Source organism: Borostomias antarcticus, assembly GCF_949987555.1.
Source record: "Borostomias antarcticus genome assembly, chromosome: 10".
Taxonomy (NCBI): Eukaryota; Metazoa; Chordata; class Actinopteri; order Stomiiformes; family Stomiidae; genus Borostomias; species Borostomias antarcticus.
Window position 1 is genome coordinate 17,495,725 of NC_140243.1, and position 22,029 is coordinate 17,517,753.

Sequence of the window (22,029 nt, forward strand, 5' to 3'; positions counted from 1 at the left end):
CAACAGTGCATGCTGACCAAGCTAATGTTCCCTCTTTGCATTCAGGCTTATTCTGTGACACTTTGTCCTTGTATCCACGAGCCTCCACTTACTGCTTACGCTTGTTAAACTTAATGGTCTCTCAGCTTTGAACAGATTCAATATGATATCTGGTGAGTTTAATTCCGTTCTTGGGATGATAAAATCTAGCTCAATGTGACGCTCAAGCCTTCTTGATCCACACACTGTCAGAACAAATAATGAATCTCCCATGATGGCGTTGGCGTTGTTTTTGTGTTTGTTTTTTCCATTGGAGAGTCTGACACAACAATCTATTTGAAGAACAAAGAGAACGTTGCGCAGTGTGCCAGTGTCTCCTCTCACTCCTCCTCCACAGGGGGGCCTAGAACCCTGGCACACCTGCAGAGACTGAAGTTTAATACCCTGGTGGTCGACCTTCCGTTACCTATGTTCAAACACAACAGGCAGGCCTTTTAAGATGTTGGCAACTCGGCCACGTGCTACTACAGTATTTGAGACCAGACTGTATAATGGTACAGTAGTTGAATGAGAGCAGAAAGTAGCAGCATTAAGGTATTTCCGATGCTAATCCAGGTGGTTGCTAGCAGGGGAGGGTAAATGAAGCTATCACTCAGGCGTGACCTGATTCTGTTCGTTGGGCTAGCTGCGAGCTAGCATCCCCAGAGCAGGGGAGAGATTAATGAGGAGAGAGGTGCGGCCAGTCACACTGGCCGACTTGACCCACAAAGGGCTGATTCATTTAACAGATTAAATCTCCACATTTTCTGCTATCTGGGTATGAGATAGATTAGTGTTGTAGATTCCAGATAGCTTATCAGAGGAGTAGGAGCAGTATCGATATATTTCAAAATTCTCTGTCATCCGTTGCCATCTACGGTATATACTGTATAAACAATTGCTTTGTTTAGCACATTTTATACATTTATATAAATACTTCAGATTCAGAATCTGAATCTGATCATTTCCTGACAGTGAAACTCTATGGAAACTCTGTGTTCCTTCAGACGTATTATTGTCAAACTAACTTCTGCCAAACTAATTAACTTCCTGTCAAGTCCGCAAACAGATGTGCCCCTCTGTCCCTCCACAGGTGCCAGCCAGCGGGTCAACATGACGACCAGGACTGTGATGCAGAGGGTGCAGGAGGAGCAGTCCTCCCAGATGTCTCACAGCATGGAACTGTCCTCCAAGACCAAGAAGAAGACTTTTACTTCCAGGTAAGGACACCATCATCCTGCCTCATGTAGCTGGCAGTCATTGCATTTATCCATCATTAGCTAAGTTAAAAAATAAAAAATAAAAAAATAAAAAATCTGCTTAAAAATGGTGCTATGACATTGTATTCATACATTTTGTTGACAGCTACTAAGGCCCTGTTGAGAAGAATGTGTTGACCCCTTCAGTATCATCATCCCACAGCCTGTCAGATTGATGGCACGCTGTTTTTAATGGAGCCCCGATTTGTTATGCTTGAGGGATTGGATTAGGCCTTTATAAACAAGGCCATGGTGCGGGCGGCAGTTATTCCCAGCTCATTGAGACATTAAAACCGTGACGTGTTCTCCCAGAGGGTGCTGGGTGTTGACGAAGAGGGGCAGATTTAGACACACACACACACACATATCCAGAGGCATATATATATCCACACCCATTACATTACATTACAGTCATTTAGCAGACACTTTTATCCAAAGCAATTTACAATAATTGCATTAAACGTAATAAGTTTACTACTCGCCAGAACCTATACAAGTGCATCTCCTTTCTAAACAAGTGCCTAAGAGCATAATCTAGTGCTGAAGCCAACGTGCAAGAGTTGCAAACAACACACACAAACAAACAAATACACAGCTTTGGCTTTCCTATCTTTGTGGTAGTGTGTAAGCCCTATATAAACTTAACCCTAACCCTAAACATAACATTTTACCATATTTCATTACTAATTAAGGAGTCTGATGGCCTGTGGGACAAAAGATAATTTGCTTCTATTGGTTCTAGAAAAAGGAGCAAAGTATCGTCTCCCAGACGGCAGCAACTCAAAAGACGAGGAAAGAGGGCATCTCTCATTGCTCACAATGTTGTTTGCCTTTGTTACAATTCTGTCTTTGTAAATGCGTTCCATACTTGGAAGCGTGATCCCTAACAGCTTACTGGCTGTTGTGACAGTCTTCCTGACAGAGCTTTTCTGTGCTTCAGTGGCATTACCAAACCAGCAACTGATACAGAAGGTCAGGACACTTTCAATAAAAGCATTGTAAAACATTTTGAGCATCTTGTTGTGAACGTTAAAGGACAGCAATTTCTTTAAGAAGTACATATATATATGCATTCATATATCGCTATATATGAATTCATATATCGCTATATATAAGTGCAGTGTACAATATGGCCCCTCATTCACCCATTCACAAACACATTCACACACCAATGGCCATGCAAGGTGCTAGCCTACTCATTAGGAGCAATTTGAGGTTCAGTGTCTTGTCCAAGGACACTTCAACATGTGGACAGGAGGAGCCGGGTTTCGAACCGCCGACCCTGTGTTCATTGGACGACCCGCTCTACCACTGAGCCACAGCCTCTCCTCACATACACACATACACACACATTACACACATAAGTGACGCGTATAATACACAGACACGTCATTAAGACCTCTCCATACAGAGAGGTGAGTATTGAGTAACCTCAGATCAGTGGTCAAACCTGTCAGCCTCCCCCTGCCAAAATCAGCCTTCAATCCCCAGAAAATCCCTCATTCACCCCAGAGATCACCCTGCTCACACACACCCACCCACCCACCCACACACACACACACACACACACACACGTTTCTCTCTCTCTCTGAAAACTGAGAGACAGCTCGGAAACATACTCCTGACAGATGGCTCAGGCATGCACACATACACACACACACACACGCCGCACACACGCCGCACACACGCACACACACGCACGCACGCACACACACACACACACACACACACACACACACACACACACACACACACACACACACAGTCTCCAGCCAGACTGCCAGACAAACCACATGAAAATAAGACACAGTCGACAATGACAAGTACAGTAGTTCAAACATATTTTCCTTACAGTCTGCCCATACACTCACAAACATGACTCTCTCTCTCTCTCTCTCTCTCTCACACACACACACACACACACACACGCACACACACACACACACACACACACACATACACATAGACAGACAGAAAGCATACACAAACACACTCAACTGAAGCACCTGCTGCCCTTGAAAACGTTAAACTGAGCTGGTGTGTTCTATGTTTACGCTTATGACAAAGAGAAGAAGAGCACTTGACGGGGGCCTGTCTGTCGACTAGACATCGGCAGGCATCTGGTAAAGGAGAGGTGTAAAGTTTTGTTCTATTTCCATCCCCAATGAGGCTTTTACATTTTAACAAGAGCAATTACAACAACATTCATGAGGTATTTTGACAGAGAATATTTATTTTGGGTCCCATGTGTCATCTGGCCTAAATATACTGGATGCTTCTGCTTATATCTCTCAATTCTATCTCCAAGCACTAAATAAAGGTTATGAATGAATGAATGAATGAATGAATGAATGAATGAATGAATGAATGAATGTGTGTAATAATTAACAGTATTAACCCTATGATCATGACCGTCTCACCGGTTAAAGGACAAACTGTTCTTCGGATTACCATAATTCCAGCAACAGCTGGAGCGCAACGCCTGATCTTGACACCTGGGTAGAACAGATCCAGCCTCTTTTGTTCGTAAGTCGCACAACATTTAGCCTCAGGCGCCCCGGAAAAATAAAATAAAAAGGAAGTCGCATTGCATTTCTATCATAAGTCACAAAATACTGTGGTACTTCTTGTTTTCTGTTGTTTGTTTGATTTGAGATTTCCCTTTTTCACAGACCATGGAGAGGCAGCTTCTGCTTTTTTTCTCTCTTTTGTTTGATATGTCAACCGTTCCCTGTGAGTCTGAGACACTGAATAATGTAGGATGGAGCCCAGGTCTGGGCACCATACCCTGTCTGTCTGTCTGTCTGTCTGTCTGTCTGTCTGTCTGTCTGTCTGTCTGTCTGTCTGTCTGTCTGTCTGTCTGTCTGTCTGCCTGTCTGTCTGTCTGTCTGTCTCTGTCTCTGTATATCTGTCTGTCTGCCTGTCTGTCTGCCTGTCTGTCTGTCTGTCTGTCTGTCTGTCTGTCTGTCTGTGTCTATCTTTCTGTCTCTCTGTCTCTCTGTCTCTCTATCTATCTGTCTGTCTGTCTGTCTGTCTGTCTGTCTGTCTGTCTGTCTGTCTGTCTGTCTGTCTGTCTGTCTGTCGGTCTCTGTCTGTCTGTCTGTCCACTGTACTTACTCAGTAAATAGAGGCCACTCCTTCAGAACGTGTGAGTGGCCTAACAGTACAGAGTGTGCTGGAGTGTGGAACACTGGTATGAATATCATTTTACAAACAACGAACAAAATCTCACTGCAGAAAAACAAACATTTCATCTACCAGAGAGTGTAGACATAGGTTGCTGAGGCACCAGGTAAAGTAATTTACAATCTACACACAAATAAAACAATACACAGCACTGTACACACAGGTCTATCAACATCAAAAGTGTGTGCGTGTGTGTTAAGAGCTGCAAACTGTTGCATTTCAGATGAGTCCCTGCCTATGGCTTACTTCCTATACCCACTCAGAACCCATGGACCATATAAGCAATCCTCATCATCGCTGAGTGGGTTGCCAGGTTCAGAGGGATGGGGGGGCATACCTTTACCTTTGTCCAGAATGCCGCTGCTCACCTCCTTACTGGCACCAAAAAGCGTGACCATATCACCCCCATTCTGGCCTCGCTTCACTGGCTCCCTGTCAGTTTTAGAGTCGATTTTACTATAAGTTCTTTTATTTGTTTTTAAAGCGTTAAATGGGCTGGCTCCTCCTTAGCTGAACTCTTGCAGCGCTATTCCCCAGCCAGAGCTTTCAGATCAGCTGACCAGATCCTGTTGGAAGTGCCTAAAACTAGGTTTAAGACGAGGGGAGACCGAGCCTTTGCAGCTGCTGGCCCTCGGCTCTGGAATAGTCTACCCATCCACATCAGATCGGCTCAGACCTTAGGGTCTTTTAAATCTCTCTTAAAAACCCATTTCTTCTCCCTGGCCTTCAACTGTAGATCACGACACCCTGGTATTCTGTGTTTTTATTTCTGTACTGTTGCTGTTATTGTACATTGTGCTTTTAATGTTTATTGTATTTTGTGTACAGCACTTTGGCTCGACCACAGTCGTTTTTAAATGTGCTTTATGAATAAAATTTGACTTGACTTGACTTGACATGGCTGTTTGTTCCTCTTGGTGATATAACCTTTCAACTGAGAAAATGAATTTTCACGGCAGTGAAAAAAGGAGAAGAGGTGAAATGGAGCAGATAATTATCAGATTCCTCTCAGCTGAAATATAACAGGTCATCCATAACAGCTGGCATGATAAAAAAAACGACACCAATCCCAACTATTCAGCAATGACTAGAAAGCTGCAACTCAGTGTACTACTCTCCTCTGGTCAACTGTTGAGACACGAATGACCCTGTAGGCCTGTGGGCTGTAGGGATAGACAGGGTAGACTGTTCACATCAGCAGCAGCAGACTTTTTTACCAGAGCAGACTATTCACACTATCATGCACGTGGGATGTGGGTCTCTCTTTCCAGGATCCTGGCCAGGTCTTGTCTCAATTTTTTTTTACTGTTGGGCTGATTCTCAAACAACTTTCTGTTTTGGTTGACTCTTCTAGGCTACACTTCAGTATGATAGAATATGTTGTTCATCTTGCCATTGTTCTTCTGAACACACCGTTCAGGATAAATGTATCAGTGTTTCAGCTTCAAAAGGCTATCCCTATCCACGTTAGTACATAAACCGATTTTAACAGTGCCTCAGATAAACAGATTGGAAGTTGGATAATGTTTGTTTACAAACCTCCCTCTGAGGGAGTGGCCTCCCCTGCTGGTAAGGTGAGGACTAGCAGGATAGTTATAAAAAGATGCTTGATGGAGAGTTAGTTACTATTATCACCTGCAGTGGTTACAGATTCTTTTAAAAGCACGGACACAGCCAGATGTGCCTCGTCAGCGCAGACACACTTGAGCATGGATGGCAATCTGCCTGCTCATAACTCCCCTTCTGTGATTTATCTCCAGTCTAATTTCATTAAGCACTCAATGAATCTAACATGTCCTTGCTGTCTTCTTTCCACACTCTGATGGTCCGATGAAACCAGCGATGAAGAGGCTTCTTACGCTGACTACTATCCCATCATACCTGGCGACCTGATGTCAGTCAAGGAAATCCTCGGCAAGTTCCCCCAGAACAGGACATGGTAGGTTATGGTGGAGCACCCGCGCACTCGGGCAATCACAATCATGCAATCACTGACATTCAAGATTCAAGATTGGCCATGTATTTGGTGAATACATTCTAGGAATTTGACTAGGGTTAAGGCATACAGTATGCTGTTGCCGACAACATAGGACAGGGTGCAGGACAGGTTAGGACAGGGTGCAGGACAGGTTAGGACAGTGGTGCAGGACAGGTTAGGACAGTGGTGCAGGACAGGTTAGGACAGTGGTGCAGGACAGGTTAGGACAGGGTGCAGGACAGGTTAGGACAGTGGTGCAGGACAGGTTAGGACAGGGTGCAGGACAGGTTAGGACAGGGTGCAGGACAGGTTAGGACAGTGGTGCAGGACAGGTTAGGACAGGGTGCAGGACAGGTTAGGACAGGGTGCAGGACAGGTTAGGACAGTGGTGCAGGACAGGTTAGGACAGTGGTGCAGGACAGGTTAGGACAGGGTGCAGGACAGGTTAGGACAGTGGTGCAGGACAGGTTAGGACAGGGTGCAGGACAGGTTAGGACAGTGGTGCAGGACAGGTTAGGACAGGGTGCAGGACAGGTTAGGACAGTGGTGCAGGACAGGTTAGGACAGTGCAAAGACATGACAGTGCAAATGCAGTACAAAAAACAGTGCAAACAAAATACAGTGAAATATACATATCATGATATACTGTTAAAGAAAAGGGGGGCACAGATGCAATTCATGTCCTATACAGTATGGAGTGTGGTGAGTGTGTGTACAGTGTGTACAGTGTGTGTGCAGAGTGTAGTGTGGTAGATGAGCGGTGTTATATGCAGCGTGTGCAGTGTGTGCCGTTGACGTATGTGGAACAATCAGAGGTCATGTGCAAGTGGTGCAAAGGGTATAGAGTCAGTTGGTGAGGGGGGGGAGGGGAGGGGGGTGTCGTGGTGTGACGAGCCAAAAAGAAAATGGTTATGCAGGTGGTGGCAACAGACCATTTTCCCTCTTTATCCTTCCTGACTGATTTTTCGTCGTCTGTTGCCACTCCTGGCCACCTGACCTTTCATTTGCACCAAAGCAGGTGAAATCGATTTAGAATCGTTTACGCTTCCTAACTGGACAGATCGATATCCCAGAAGTTTAATTGACTTGGTGTTATACTGTGACAATTAAGTGTTCCCTTAATTTTTTTAGCAATATAAATGGTATATAGCAACATCCTGACAATGGCAATATGATGTGTAGTCAACCTTTTGGGGGGTTTATGGGAAAGTAGACATTTCAGTGACCTACTTGGTGATATACGGTAACGCCATGTGAATCTCCTCAATGGAGTGACATCACCGGTGACCTCAAACTGCAGTGCTGCCACCTGCGATGCTTGAATAGGTACAATGACTTCTCTACCGCATGAAGCTCGACTTCCTCTCCTGACTCTCAGCACAGTGGCTGTGTGCAGGCTCACCCCCGGAAGCTTATTGGCTCCACTCCTCCCTGTGTGAAGGACTTCCTGTCTGATTCTGGTCTCCATGTCAGCGATGCCAGCAACGAGACCCAACGAGGCGCTGTCAATAACCTCCTCCTCCGCCTCCTCTCACTCTAACACAACAAGATGCTTAAAAGGTCATCGAGGAGCTGTAATTTGAACGAGCAGATCTTTGTCAATGTGGCATGGCGTTCAGAGTTCTTCTGCTTCTCTGTTCTTTCTCTGGCACTGAAAAAAGACACCTGCCGCCGGGTGACATCACATCCTGTCTGTGGAGTGGAGCCAATAAGAAGTAATCACTGCAGACATTAAGTCCCAAGTGTGTCAATCAAAGACGGCACAATAGCACGTGAGAAGGAAGCTGAGGAAGACTGCTGACTTTAATATTGCTTCCGATTGTATCACAGGGAGTTGCAATTTCCCCTCTGGGATTATCAAGGTATCTATACCTACAGTAGGAGAAGGATTTGATATCCCACTAACTTGGAAGTGTCATTTCAAAATAAGCCTCAGACTGAGGGTTTTGGGTCACACTGAGCAGGGAGGCAGGGTGTAAATGTGATTAGCTGTTGTAGCAGAGGACTTGTTGCAGGGGTACCTTGCCATGTTTGTGCTACAGGGTTTCCCTGAACACAGTAGCTAGTACTTTGGACACAGATTTTTGGAAGGGAAGCTTCTTTGCTTTGCCCTGCAGTTGGAGACTAAGTCACAATCCAAAACATTTGTTTATTTAAACTTTTATTCATGCTCGAGAGGCACTGAGGTTGCCCTCATTTATAGGGATGAGCGAACAATAGCAAACAATAAAAGGACAGATACACAGGAGGGTATATAAAACAGTAATTAAAACGGTTAAACTCAATATTAGAATAAAAAACAGACTAAAAGCAGCTGCAAACAGATGTACAATGATGCGTAATCATGGATTTACATTTTGAAAATGTTGCCATTGAAACCAGTTTTAAAAAGCATTGGAGGGCATTCCAGAGGTTAAAATGATTCAGGTCGTGTCACATCCTTTACATCCTACAATACAGAAAGCCGCTGAGAGATCGGCATCACTTGACAGACAGTGTAATGAGACTCAGCCATGCCGAGGGGTTTCGCTGGCATCTTATACCCCTTTCAAGCCCTTAGGCCTGCTACCGTATGCTAACGTGCTTAGCTATAATTCACCGTCCCGGCTTTACCTTTTCATTTCCCTGCCTAGTAATCCGTTTACAGCAGACATTAGCAAGGTTGTTCTCCCTCTGAAGCACATTTGCTCCTAGAGAGCATAAAGCCGTTCCCCTGGAGACAGGAGTTGGATAGAGGAGGATATTTCGGGACGAAGGCTGGGGACTCTCGCCCTGGAAAAGCTGGGTTGGTAGTGGGGGGGGGGGGGGGTGAATGTGGAAGGATGTATAAGGATGCGTTGTAAGGCTCTCGGGGATCAGCAGGAGTCTATTTCTGGGAGACCCGAGCCTCATGGGATAGGAGAGCGCGACACTTGATTTGCGGAGCCATTAGCACAATTCTCCCTGTTTCTCTCTCTCTCTCTCTTTCTCTCTCTCTTCCTCTCTCTCTCTCTCTCTCTCTCTTTCTCTCTCTTCCTCTCTCTCTCTCTCTCTCTCTGTCTCTCTCTCTCTTCCTCTCTCTCTCTCCCTGTCTCTCTCTCCCCCTCATCTTCTCTCTCTCTCTCTCTCTACTCAGAGAGTGACATATGTGGCTTTGTTTCACCTCTCTCACACACACACTCTGGGTTCTGTAGTTCAAGCTGACTATGTGTCCCAGTCACCTCAGGTATTATGAGGAGGATTTGAGATTAGATTAGATTCAACTTTATGACACAGAGGAGAAGTACCAGGTCATGGGGCGCTTGCCTCTTTTTTTCTGGAGGTTGGTCGTTCCGAGTTCCATCACGTAACCCTGAACCAATCACCTCAAGAGTGAGCCATGGCTCTCTTTCTTATCTTCCAATTCAATCCAATCCAATCCAATCCACTTTATTTATATATCACATAAAAAAAACCGCAAGGTTACTAAAGTGCTGCACAAAAAACAATGAAATACAAGTAATAACACATAACATAAGAAAACACATAGAACACAGCTGGTTCTTTTTATAACAATACAATACACAAATACAGAAGACCACAAATACAGAAGAGCCCAAGCACTCACACTGAATTAAAAGCCAAGGAAAAGATATGGAACTTGAGGCAAGATTTAAACGGTGGGGGCCATTTTGACATGGAAGGGTAGCTCATTCCACAGTTTAGGGAAAAGGCGCGGTCACGTTTTTGGGATGACAAGACGCAGCTGATTCGCGGATCTCAGAGACCTCAAGGGAGTGTGGATGTGTAAGAGGTCAGATATATACTGTGGTGCCAACCCATTTAATCTCCTGCATGTCTGCTCGGGGAATATATATGATATACTAGCTAGATCTTGGCAACACCACCGAGATACGCCGACAGTCACCACAGAGCAGGCCAGGCTTTATTGAACAGCCCTGCTGCTGTATGTGTGTGTGTGTGTGTGTGTGTGTGTGTGTGTGTGTGTGTGTGTGTGTGTGTGTGTGCGCATGAGTGTTTGAATGCATATTGCACCTGCACGCCTGTGACAACATGTGATCCCAGGGGAGGAGAGAGACCCTCACGCTGCTGGGGGCGGGGCCAGGACGGCGCACCGTACAGGTGCATGCAAATGAGCGTCCATGAGTTTGTTTGTTTGTGTCAGTCAGTGAGGCGGTGTCGGCGAGGGCGGAGCCTGCGCCGGAAACCTCACCGCTTCCCCCAGAGGACCGGCGGTCAGGCGAGGGAAACGTGATCCGCACCCTCCGTGAGAGGAGATGAAAGGAAGAGAGCAAGAGGGAAGGCTGGACAGGGGGGGGGGGGCGTCTCTGATCCAATCAAGGGGAAATTGATTGAATACACGATAGTGCAAGTCGTGCATCATACAAATGGGCAAGGACGACACAGAAAGGTCAAAGGCTCATTTCCGTCGGTCAACCCTATACGTTGATCAAAGCCCCCGGGAGTGTACGGTGTGTCACCCCCGGTAATGACACAGCCGTTTCAGCTAAAACATCTTGTGATTCTTCACCTTTTTACATTGATGTGAATCAATGTGGTAGTATGTTTTTATACTGTAGCCTTCAAATAGCCAACGTCTTTTTCAGGACCTTAACTGCAAATATTGTTTAAAAGAGAATTCATTCATTCATTCTTTATGTATGCCATTGTGTGCTGATGTGTGCGTGAAATGTGTATTGATGTGTGTGAATTTGTGTGGTGTGTGTTGATATGTGTGAATTTGTGTGTTAAGGTGTGTGAATATGTGTGTGTACTGTATTTATGTGTGTGTGTGTGTGTGTTTATGTGTGTGTGTGTGTGTGTGTGTGTGTGTGCGTGTGTGTGTCACCGATATACGATCGGTGTAGATGGAGCCACAAAGCCAACTGGCCTCTTTAAAGGGTCTAAAGTGACACCGTTAAATGTCACAGGGCTACAGTAGCTCACCACTCAAAATGGATTCAGCCACAAGGAAAAGTTCAAGCAGGAATCAATTTCAAATTGTTGTTTGTTCATACAGGGATACACCCAGCTGCTATAGTGCATAGTGTAAAATAGGCTTGGATTTTCTACCCACTTGACCTTTCCTCCCTCTCTCAACACTCAATACGACCACCACCATAATGTCTGATTGCTTGTGGCCGTGAGGTGCAACGTGCAATTAATGTTTATTGGGATAAACCTCTCTATGTTAATGTTCTGATCCGAAAAGGGAGGTTCTGAAGGAGACCATGGCAGCAGACGAGGAGGATTACTACAGAGACAAGTGGACCATGTTCGGTAACGAAGCAGAGAAGGTTGAGGTGGTAGTGATCAGAAACCAGAGAGTGATTCGCACCCGCGTCGACCGCATGGCCCTAAGGAGACAGGTAGGATCTGACCTCTGACCTCTGACCTCTGCCCCCCTCCCCTCCCCATAAACATTAACATAAATGCCGGATGTGAAGTGGAAATATTCAAGGAAGGGATGGGGTAAGACATTCAATGTGTCTCAGCTTTAAGATCAGGGTGAGTTTGTTCACAACGTTCTGTCTGTTGAAGGCTCAAGGACACATGGACAAGTAAAGTATGATGATCAGGAAACTCGTCCCTGTTTCTTTTCTAGTTAATTTCTCTCACCAACCAGATATTTTTTATTTAACCTTTATTTCAACAGGCAAGTCAATTAAGCACAGATTCTTAGGGTGAATAATAGATAATAGCAGAGCCCTGCTTCCCTTTCTCCACCCATACCCTGTCTCAATTCTGCCTCTCCCTTTAATACGCCCCCTTACTGAGAACCCCTCCTCCTCCTCCTCCTCCTCCTCCTCCTCCTTCTATGTTTGTGACCTCTGTGTGTTCTCAGGCAGAGCAGAGGGCCATGGTCCACCTGAAGTACCTGCATGACCTGAGCCAGAAATCCCCAGACTTCCCCATCCCTCTGAGAGCCCACACTGTGTGGGAGGGGATGGGGGTCAAACTCTCCTGCACCGTCCAGGGCTGTCCGACCCCCCGGGTCACCTGGTGAGCGACACACACACACACACACACGCACAAGCACACACACATGCACACACACACACACACACACACCTCTAACACACACACACACACACACACACACCTTTAACACACACACACACACACACCTCTAACACTCACTCACTCACACACACACACACACACACACACACACACACACACACACACCTCTTCAACACTCACACACTGGCTTTGTGGTGTTGGTGAGGATAAAGAACAGAGTGAGGTTCCTCTGATTTGTCACATTGCCAACTGAGATTTTTTTATATGAATTAGCTATTACTGAGTGGCCACTTTGATGTAGCAAGCCTATTGTGAGCTGATGAGGCAGTTTGTGCTACTTGTCTTGTAAAGGTTATGGTGAGATTTCCATTAGCTATTCATAAAGAGCATTGACAGATGGCACTAAACCATGGGATTTGCAGCTGTGGCTCCTTAGCGGAATATCGTGCCGTATGTATAAGTGGAAATGCTTCTAAATGAAGGAAGGTAATGTGTGTAACTGCCCCCTCTAATGAGCATAATCTGTCAAGAGACTTCCTGATCAGAAAAAGCCTGTGTGCTCAGTATTCATGATGCGAGCTGCGAACCAGACGGCCGAAGGTTCGAAGGGTCAAATGCTCCCAGATGGGGTGAGTCTAACCCAGTGAGCCTCCACCCGACACAGAGCCAGCGGAAGCGGGGGCCGACAGATCAAAAGCTACCCCCGCCGAGCCAAGAGCCAGCCATGCTAACCGCGGAGCAGCAGAGCATAATGCATGAGTAATACCACACAGGGTTAAGTGAATCATGAATTATGTGAGAGTGACACAGGAGTAGGGAACACACAGGGGTCTAGCGTGTTTGTTTCCCGGCGCTCGGATTTCGGTTCTTCATCACGGTCATTTAAACCCTCTCCTGCCCAGGTACAAGGACGGGGTGCCCCTGAGCGCGTACGGTCAACCGTGGAACCACACGCTCAAGCAGAAGTTTGGCCTCAACTCACTACATATCAGGAGGTGACCTAGGATACGGGGGAAGGGGGTGTTCAAAGATCTGTGGGTCTTTAGTGTCACAAGTTACCCTTTCTATCAGTTCATAGGTCATGTGTTTTGGCTCAGCCTGGAACTGCTGTGACTCTACTGTTCCAGCAGACTGAACGTGTCGCCCCCCCCCGCCCCCCCCACCCCCCTCCAGGTGCACCACTGAGGATGCAGGAGAGTACAAAGTGGTGGCAAAAAGCTCCCTGGGTGAAGCTACCACCTTCGCCACCCTGGTGGTCAACTGTGAGTCGTTGGCTGCTGACCTCGCGACGGTTTTTCATCTCTGTCTGTCTGCCTTTCATCCCTGTCCACCTGAACTTCAAACAGCTTATCTTTAATGTATTACTGCTATGCTATATGTTTCCGCAGCCCTCTCTAAATGTTAATTTCTCTCTCTGGAAGCTGCAGTGTTAGTCAGGTCAGAAAGCCCTGAAGGGAATGTTGGTAATCTAATAGGAACGATGTCATGTGTTTACTGCATTTGAATTTGAATCTTTTTTTATTTTTTTTTTATTTTTTTTTTACAGATTTCTGTTTTTTTTTCTCCTGTCTTTACATTACACTAAGAAGACTGTGGTACTGTATACAGTACTACCAAAAAATCATACTGATGAACTGCACTGGCATAAATTATGCCACACTAATCAAATGATCAACAGTGGAACAAATCCACAGTGTCTGCATTCTCTCTGGGTTCAGTCTGCAGAGTGTCTGGATACAGTTGACAGAGACATGTTGAAATATTATGGGATGATATTTAACAGCAGTTGGGTTTTTTTTCCCCTCAGTGGCTAAATGACCTAGCATTTCTGGTGACAGTGTGAGGTCGCCTGTCCTGATGAGAAGCTTCTGCTGACAGACCAGCTTGAGGGGAAGGTCTAATGAGACACCGATCTAGTCTCTCATCCATATTTCACAGGCTTCATCTTCTTTGATTGTTAAGAATAGGTTAAAGGGAATATTAGATGTGACTTTCATAAACGTGGCACCGCCAGGATTCATTTGCCTTCTCTCTCTCTCTTTCTCTCTCTCTTTCTCTCTCTCTTTCTCTCTCTTTACATCTCTCTCTTCTCGCCACACAGCATACCAAGGAGCTGAAGCTGGATCCGAGCGCTCCTGGACCCCCGGTTAGTTGAACGCCATGCTCAAAATGTAAAAATTTCAATTTTCATTTGTCTTCAACCTTTTGAGGTTCCCCTCCCCTCCAGTAAGAGCAAGGGGCAGGGTGCTCTGAAAATGGCGACACAACCCTGGGTTCTATCGAGAAATGTGGTTTAAAACCGAGATGGGCTGTGTAGGGGATGTCGTGTGTAGGGTTGTGTGTGTGTGTGTGTGTGTATGGTTGTGTGTGAGCCAGTGCATAGATAACAACACAAGTGTATACTGTACGAGTGTGCACCTAAATGGTAAATGGTAAATGGACAAACTTATATAGCACTTTTCCACCTTAACGGCACTCAAAGCGCTTTACAAGGGCCTCTCATTCACCCATTCACACACACATTCACACACCAATGGTGGTAGCTGCCATGCTAGGCGCTAACCTGCTCATTGGGAGCAATTTACAGCAGGGGTCATCAACTACATTTGTCCAAGGGCCAGAATCTCAGCAGACACTGTGGGTGCCAGACATTCAAATCATATTATTAAAAAATATATATATATATATATTGTTTAATATTTTCATTTTCTTGTGAAAATAACTAACTAAATACTAATTTTCAATAACTTTCCCAACACTGGTGTGAACAGACTCTAAGACCTATACTGCACCCCAGTAGTGCTTAATGTGTAAATGTTTACATGATTTGTAAATCATGTGGTCCCGGAACACAGCCTATATGTGAGCATGCACGTGTGAATTCCGCGAATCATGCCCACAACAATGGGACTTATTGCGCCCACTTGGTTAGTTGTGAGGCTTACAGTAATGTAATAATTATGCCAAAATGACATCAAAAAGCATTAGGCTAAACCACTGGCCAGCATACTAGCCTACCTGTAAATTCCCCCATCTTATCAACTCCGTAGCCTATCACGTTCTCATCTCCACCTCTCTCCGATTCCAAGTTCTCCTCGTCATTCCTCTTCTCGTTAGCATGGGTTCCCAAACTCCATCAATGTGGGCCTCCCCTCTGAAAACAGTGACACACCCGTGCCCCCATTTGTCCATTTTGCAAGGCAGCGTTAGCTAGCCCATAACGTTACACAGCTAAGTTAGCTTGGTGGCACCTGTTGCCAGTGGCGATTTTACATTAGGGGCAGGTGGGGCAGTGCCCCACCAGGTGGCGCTGTTGTGCAAGATGCATCTTAGCCTACAACTGTGTTGCGGAAAAATCTAATTTATAATTAATACAAAATAGTGATTCAGTGGTTAAAATAGCATGTATAAATATAATAAACCTGACTGACACTATGTATAGTGCTGTTTTGCAGTAATTCCCTTTGTATGAGTGTGTCACAGACTGCTCTGACTCGGCAGAGGGGCACCGAAGCGTTCTCCCCTACTGTTGCTATAGCGACAATGTGAGCGTGGTCGGGAGTAATGTGAAAAAATATCACGCAGATTTAATTGGGTGGAGGGGCAGAAAAGTCTCTTCCCCTACGAAATCTACCTGGCAACAGGTTTAGCCAGGGAATAATAAAACAACGTTGATCAAAGTTGAACTACTGGGTCATTGTCGATGTCGATCTACGTTAGCCAATGCTGCTAGCTAAGGTTTTGTAGAGATTAAAAGTGTTTTCAGGTGCAACAATGAATAGGGTAGATTATTTGTTGAATGTGCGGTTTAGTACATTGAAACTTGAAGAGAAACTGGAAATAAAACGTTTAGGGCCATACGACCAGAAGAATTGGTGCTGCTTCAGGCTGCAGATAAGGTAACCCGTACCTTCAAACAGGAATGGTTTGAGAAAAAGAAGTGGCTAACTGCTAGCACCTCGAAAAGTGCGCTGTTCTGTTTCCCTTGTATTCTTTTTGGTGGAGACTCTGTTTGGGCATCGTCTGGATTCAAAGACATCTGTCAGAAAGAACAGCGAAGCATGGAAGCTCTGCGTCCCATCTGAACTGTGCCATGAAGCTGGGTTTACTGGGGCAGCTCAACGTCCAGGCACAACTAGATGATGCGTTTCGCCGTTCCATCGCGGAGCACAACAAACAGACCGAGGCGGTAAAGTGCACTTTTATTAAACTCTGTGGGAAGTGTGAAATGGGTTTGCGTGGTCACGACGAGTCAGCGAACTCACTGAACCCAGGCATTTTTCGGTGCATTTTTGAGACGATGTGTGAGGGGGACTAATGTGGACAGTGCGCCTTCACTCTATTTGTGAGTGATATACAGTAAGTGGAGTACTAATATAATAGGTTATGCGTAGTGCCCAGGTCTGATGGGTGCACACCTGTCACTTTCAGAACCCTGGACCGGGCATGCGCTCTCTTATGGGTCTAATTAGCCTACTCTGCGTGTGTTAATGTGTCGTTATCTTTGTGTGTTGTAGCCTCTGCTCTGATGTACCTACCGTAGACTAATTGGCTACCTTCAGTTCTTGTGATGGTGACATAATATAAAACTGCCCCTCCAGAAATGCCATGCTAAAATCGCCACTGCCTGTTGCTAACGTTATGATGTTTTCACACAATACATTAATACCTGCAGGGGAGGCTCTCTCTGCACTATCCACAAATTTAGTATACATCTCTCCCATTATATATTTTGATTTTCTGACCTTTGAAATCACGTTTAATTCATAAAAAACGTAGACATTTCAAAAATAAGTTTCCATTTTTTTCTTTTTTTTTCTAACCATCCCTTCGCGCCTCCCCTGAATTTCTTTGGGGCCCCCCAGGGGAGGCCCGCCTCACAGTTTGGGAATGCCTGTGTTAAAGCAATCGTTTTCTTTTAATCATGCATTGCTTTTGCTACCTTCTCTCCACCTTGTCCCGCCAAAATGACTTTGGTCTGCTTCAGTGCTTAGGGTTCCAACTGCTTTGTCATCTGAGAAGCCGCTGTGAACCCGTTCCGTTCTCTGGACTCTTGAAACTCTTGAAAGCAACATTTAGCCCACCGTCATTGTGCATGTGAAAAATAAAATGAAACGGAATGTTGAACAAGTTAAACTTAAATGTTAAATGAGAGCAATGAGTTTGTCCATATTCCTGCATGGAGATAGGCTACTGCACAAGTCATTCTACCACTATTCACAACCAGCGAAGCAAGCACAGCTTTGCGAGTGAGCCTGCTAATGTCTTGCATTGTGTAGGCTACCTGCTAATAATATGACAGATTCTTTAGAACCCACTGTCAAAAGCATATATTTAGGATTGGTAAATCGTTCCTAATAACATTATTTCAATCTGAAGAGTTTTTGGTGTTATGGTTAGGTTAGTGGTTAGGGTTAGGGTTAGGGTTAACAGTATATATGCGCGTGTGTGTTGCCTATGGGTATATCGTGGGGAATTGTCGCCTCAGGGGGTGGGTGAATCGCTGCCTTTCAAGAGTCATGTGTATTTCATTCCAGGCACAGCTGGCAATTTTATTTAGTTTTGCCCAAGGCTTTGGCAAGCTACATATCATATTGCCTGTGTGCCACTCTCCTATTCTGGTGGTTAGTGATGCAGCACAGTTTAATAGGTTTACTTACAGAGGTCTTATCAGATGGACTACATTAAATTAGATACAGCCCAACTGTCAAGCTACACTAAATCACGACCAAGATCAAGATGTCTTTATTGTTACATCCCTCATGCAGGACAAGCATAAGGGAGTAAAATGCTTGGGCTCTGGCCCATCAGCCTTGCAGCAACTACAGAATAATAATTTATGAAATTAATAATCAAAAAAGAACATTACTATATAATAAAAAGTGAAAGGATGGTGTGTGTGTGTGTGTGTGTGTGTGTGTGTGTGTGTGTGTGTGCGTGCGTGCGTGTGTGCGTGCGTGCGTGTAAAGTGCATGAAAAGTACAAATGTGAATTGTTCGCATGTTAGTGTGTGTTTGTGTGTGCACAGTCTGAGTCTGTGTGTGTCTGAGTCGTAGGCAGGCAGGCAGGCAACAGGCCATTAGTGTTCATTGTTCAAGAACCTGGTTGTACGGTGGAAAAAGCTGTCCAGAAAGCCTCTGCTGGTCCGGGCCTTGAGGCTACGATGCCGTTTACCAGACGGTAGCAGCTGAAACAGTCTGTGATTGGGGTGGTCGGGGTGTTTGATGATCCCCTGGGCTTTCGTGGCCCCCCAACCGCTGTCTACCGCTTGGATGACAAATCATATCACACTCTTTTGAACTGATGTTTACGTTTCAATCAACGGAGGCGTGCTGTGCTCGCTCAAAATAAAATAGCGATCGTTTGAATGAAGCTTTATCAGCATGCTAAGCCATCAAGGCCCTCTCGCTGAATAAAAACGGGCATGGAATTGCAAAGTTACATTAGCATGCGGCTGGCGGTTCATTATCCCATGTGGAGCAGATCACATCTTCAAACACAAATTACTCACCAAGTAAAAAAGCAACCACGCATCTATCTCCATCACTGGCAATGGAAGAAAACTAGCAGGGCATGATTGGAGAAAACTATAGGGGGCTTTATTAGACTAATGCACGATCACAGTGATTGCTTTCTCTGTTACGTTTGAATAAAATCAATATAGCGATGCATCCCCACTGCTCAAATCAGTCTCTCGAAATGGAATTTGACAAGAGACCCTGTTGCAAGCAAACACGCTTTTCAGCTTCCAATCTCGCAGGGACATATTTTGTCGACCAAGGACAGATAGCTCGACATATCACCAGTCAGGAATCATGCAGCTTTCTCAAAATACTGTCACATCTCCATCTCGGCCGTCTCGTCTGCTCCCTCTCATTATTTCTCTATCTCCCTCAGATGGTTCCGACCTCTCAGGCTCCTCTTTGTCTTTGTGTCCAAGGAGATAAAATAAAATACTTTCTCCATTACCGATTGGTGACCCTAGTCCTCCAGACAGTTTTTGAATTAATAACCTCTGTGTGTTTTGTTCATTTACACTCTCGCTGCCACCAGTGAGAGAAAAGGGGGGGGGGGGGGGGAGGACATTAGAATAACTTCTTACTTCTAGCTCAGAGTAATGAGAAGTGATGTCATCCTGACCCTAATGTCCCCCCACGCAGAGATGTAATGTCCTCCACGCAGATAGCAAGCGGATCTGGCCCATATATGGGCCGGAACTAAGCCACAAGGGCCAGATCAGGCCTGTATATGGCCCAGATCCGCTTGCTATCTGGGCACGCAGAGATGACTACATTGACTTATAAAGATGCTGGTAGAATGAGTTTTCGTCTCAGTGAGATCAACACCAGCCCGTCTACGCCGTTGTCCTCGCCCATCGTTCATGTCTCCTCCTCTCCGCCGCGCACCATCCACTCTTCTTCTTCCTGTTTTCCTGTTTCTCCCCACCTCTTTGTCCTTGTCTGTCTCGTCCTCCTCCTCTTCCTCCCCTCTCTTCCTAACCGCCTCCTTCCTCCTCCTCTTCCTCCCTCCTCTAGCTCCAGTGCTGGAAGAGGAGGCTCTGTTTGAGGCCACCTTCTCCCCAACCTGGGTGAGGGAGGGTGAGACTCTGACCCTGCAGTGTACCTTCTCCTCCGCCCTGCTGCCCTTCCAGCAGGAGGTCATCTGGTTCAGAGATGGTGAGTGTGTCTTCTTCTTCGTGTGGGTGTCAAAGTTTCCCTCCCCTCAGGGGCTATACTTTTACCACCCAGAGCCTGGGTGAGGGGTGAATGTGTGTGTGCGTGTGTGTGTGTGCGTGTGTGTGTGTGTGTGTGTGTGTGTGTGTGTGTGTGTGTGTGTGTGTGTGTGTGCGTGTGTGTGTGTGTGTGTGCGTGTGTGTGTGTGTGTGTGTGTGCGCGTGTGTGTGTGTGTGTGGGCTTAAACTTCCTCAACCTCAATGAGAGCAAGATCGAGATCATCTTTTTTGGACAAGCCTTCCCTGCTGATATCCTGGGCCCTCTAAGCTCCAACATCCGCTCCTCTGTTTAGAATAGCGCTTTTAAATTTGATGAATAGGTCAGCTCTGTAGTTGAAACCAGCTTTTTCCAGCTAGGACTTTTAGCCAAGACTAATCTCTCCCCAAAAGATCTAGAGAGGGTACATTTTCCCTTTATTACCTCACGTCTTGACTACTGCAACTCCCTGTATGTGGGCATTGACCAGTCCTCACTCAGACGCCTGCAGCATGTGCATAACGCAGCCGCTCGCCTTTTCACTGCCCCAAAAAAGCGTGACCACATCACCCCAGTATTGGCCTCACTCCACTGGCTCCCTGTCCGCTTTCGTATTCAAGTTTTATCTATTGACATTTTAGGCTTCTGCTATTTATTTTTAAAGCTCTAAATGGTCTCCTCTGTACCTGGCTGAACTCTTGCATCACCACACTCCAGCCAGAGCCTTGAGGTCAGCTAACCAGCTGCTACTGGACATGCCCAAGACTAGGCTAAAGACCAGAGGTGACCGAGCCTTTTCAGCGGCTGCCCTAGGCTCTGGAATAGCTTGCCACGCCACATCAGATCCGCCCAGACCCTCAATGTTTTTAAATCTTTATTGAAGACCCACTTTTTCTCCCTGGCCTTCGAGCATGACTCCCAGGCTAGTGGGTGTATTGTTGTCTTTGTGGGTATTGTTGTCTTTGTGGGTATTGTTGTGTTTGTGTGTATGGTTGTGTCTTGAAGTGTCATTGTTGCAATTTATTTTTCACCTACCTGTACAGCTGTACTGTGGCCAGGCTTCCAGGGATATGGAAGAAGATTGCTCAGACCAGGGGCGTTTCTAGCGTCCAAAGACTTTAGGCTTAACCCGAAAGGCCATAAGAAGAGCCACAAAATTTAGCTTACAACAAAATAGGCAAAGTTAACTAGCCTACTAGCCATAAATAGCTAGATAATAACTACCTAGCTGCAGCTACGCTGCTTATCCCCAGAAATCTTTTGATATTCACCTGATAACTGCACCAAATTATTTCAGAGTAAAATGATGACCCCTAACGATGACAACAGCTGTGTCCTCTATGGCCTGAATGTTGTTGTTCTGAAGCAGCTCCGTCGTCTCCCTCTAGGGGTCCAGCTGCGCCAGTCCAGCAAGGTGGAGCTACTGACCGCCCTTCGTTCCGCCTCCATCACTCTGAGGGGCGTGCACAAGGAACAGGAGGGCGTGTACTCCGCCCACCTGAGGACCTGGGACGGCGTCACGGAGCACAGCGCCTACGTCTATGTTAAAGGTGAGGGGACTCTTTGCATTTGCGGTTCTTAAAGGGACAGTTCGTCCCTTTTCCAAAAATCTGATACTGTTTCTCTTAACCCCGAAAGTGGTGCGTTGGATTGTAATGACGGCATCTGCTCTGTTCGTTAGCTTTTCTTCCCTCTCCACAGGCATTGTAACATTATCCCCAGCTTGTATCCCTTTAAGAAGCGTCCCTTTAAAAAGTGTTTGCGATGCTGTGTTTTGTCTCCTCATTGGTATCAGAGATAGTAGAAGTGCCAGACTCTGATCGGCCCCGTCATCCAGAACTGACAATCAGGGGTGATGGCTTGCAGTGACATCATT

At 45.8% G+C, this 22,029-nt stretch overlaps 1 protein-coding gene across 1 annotated transcript in view; it reads left to right on the forward strand.

Moving 5' to 3' along the window:
- Nucleotides 1–1,131: 1,131 nt before the first annotated feature.
- myom3 (myomesin 3) overlaps nt 1,132–22,029 on the forward strand; it is a gene marked incomplete at both ends in the record, with an annotated part of 43,480 nt that continues 22,582 nt past the window's right edge. The window contains 9 exons of the mRNA XM_084444548.1: nt 1,132–1,238; nt 6,304–6,402; nt 11,633–11,789; nt 12,266–12,423; nt 13,347–13,439; nt 13,618–13,706; nt 14,546–14,590; nt 19,980–20,120; nt 21,542–21,703. Coding sequence (XP_084300674.1) covers nt 1,132–1,238; nt 6,304–6,402; nt 11,633–11,789; nt 12,266–12,423; nt 13,347–13,439; nt 13,618–13,706; nt 14,546–14,590; nt 19,980–20,120; nt 21,542–21,703 — 1,051 coding nt within the window. The remainder of the gene's footprint in view (nt 1,239–6,303; nt 6,403–11,632; nt 11,790–12,265; nt 12,424–13,346; nt 13,440–13,617; nt 13,707–14,545; nt 14,591–19,979; nt 20,121–21,541; nt 21,704–22,029) is intronic.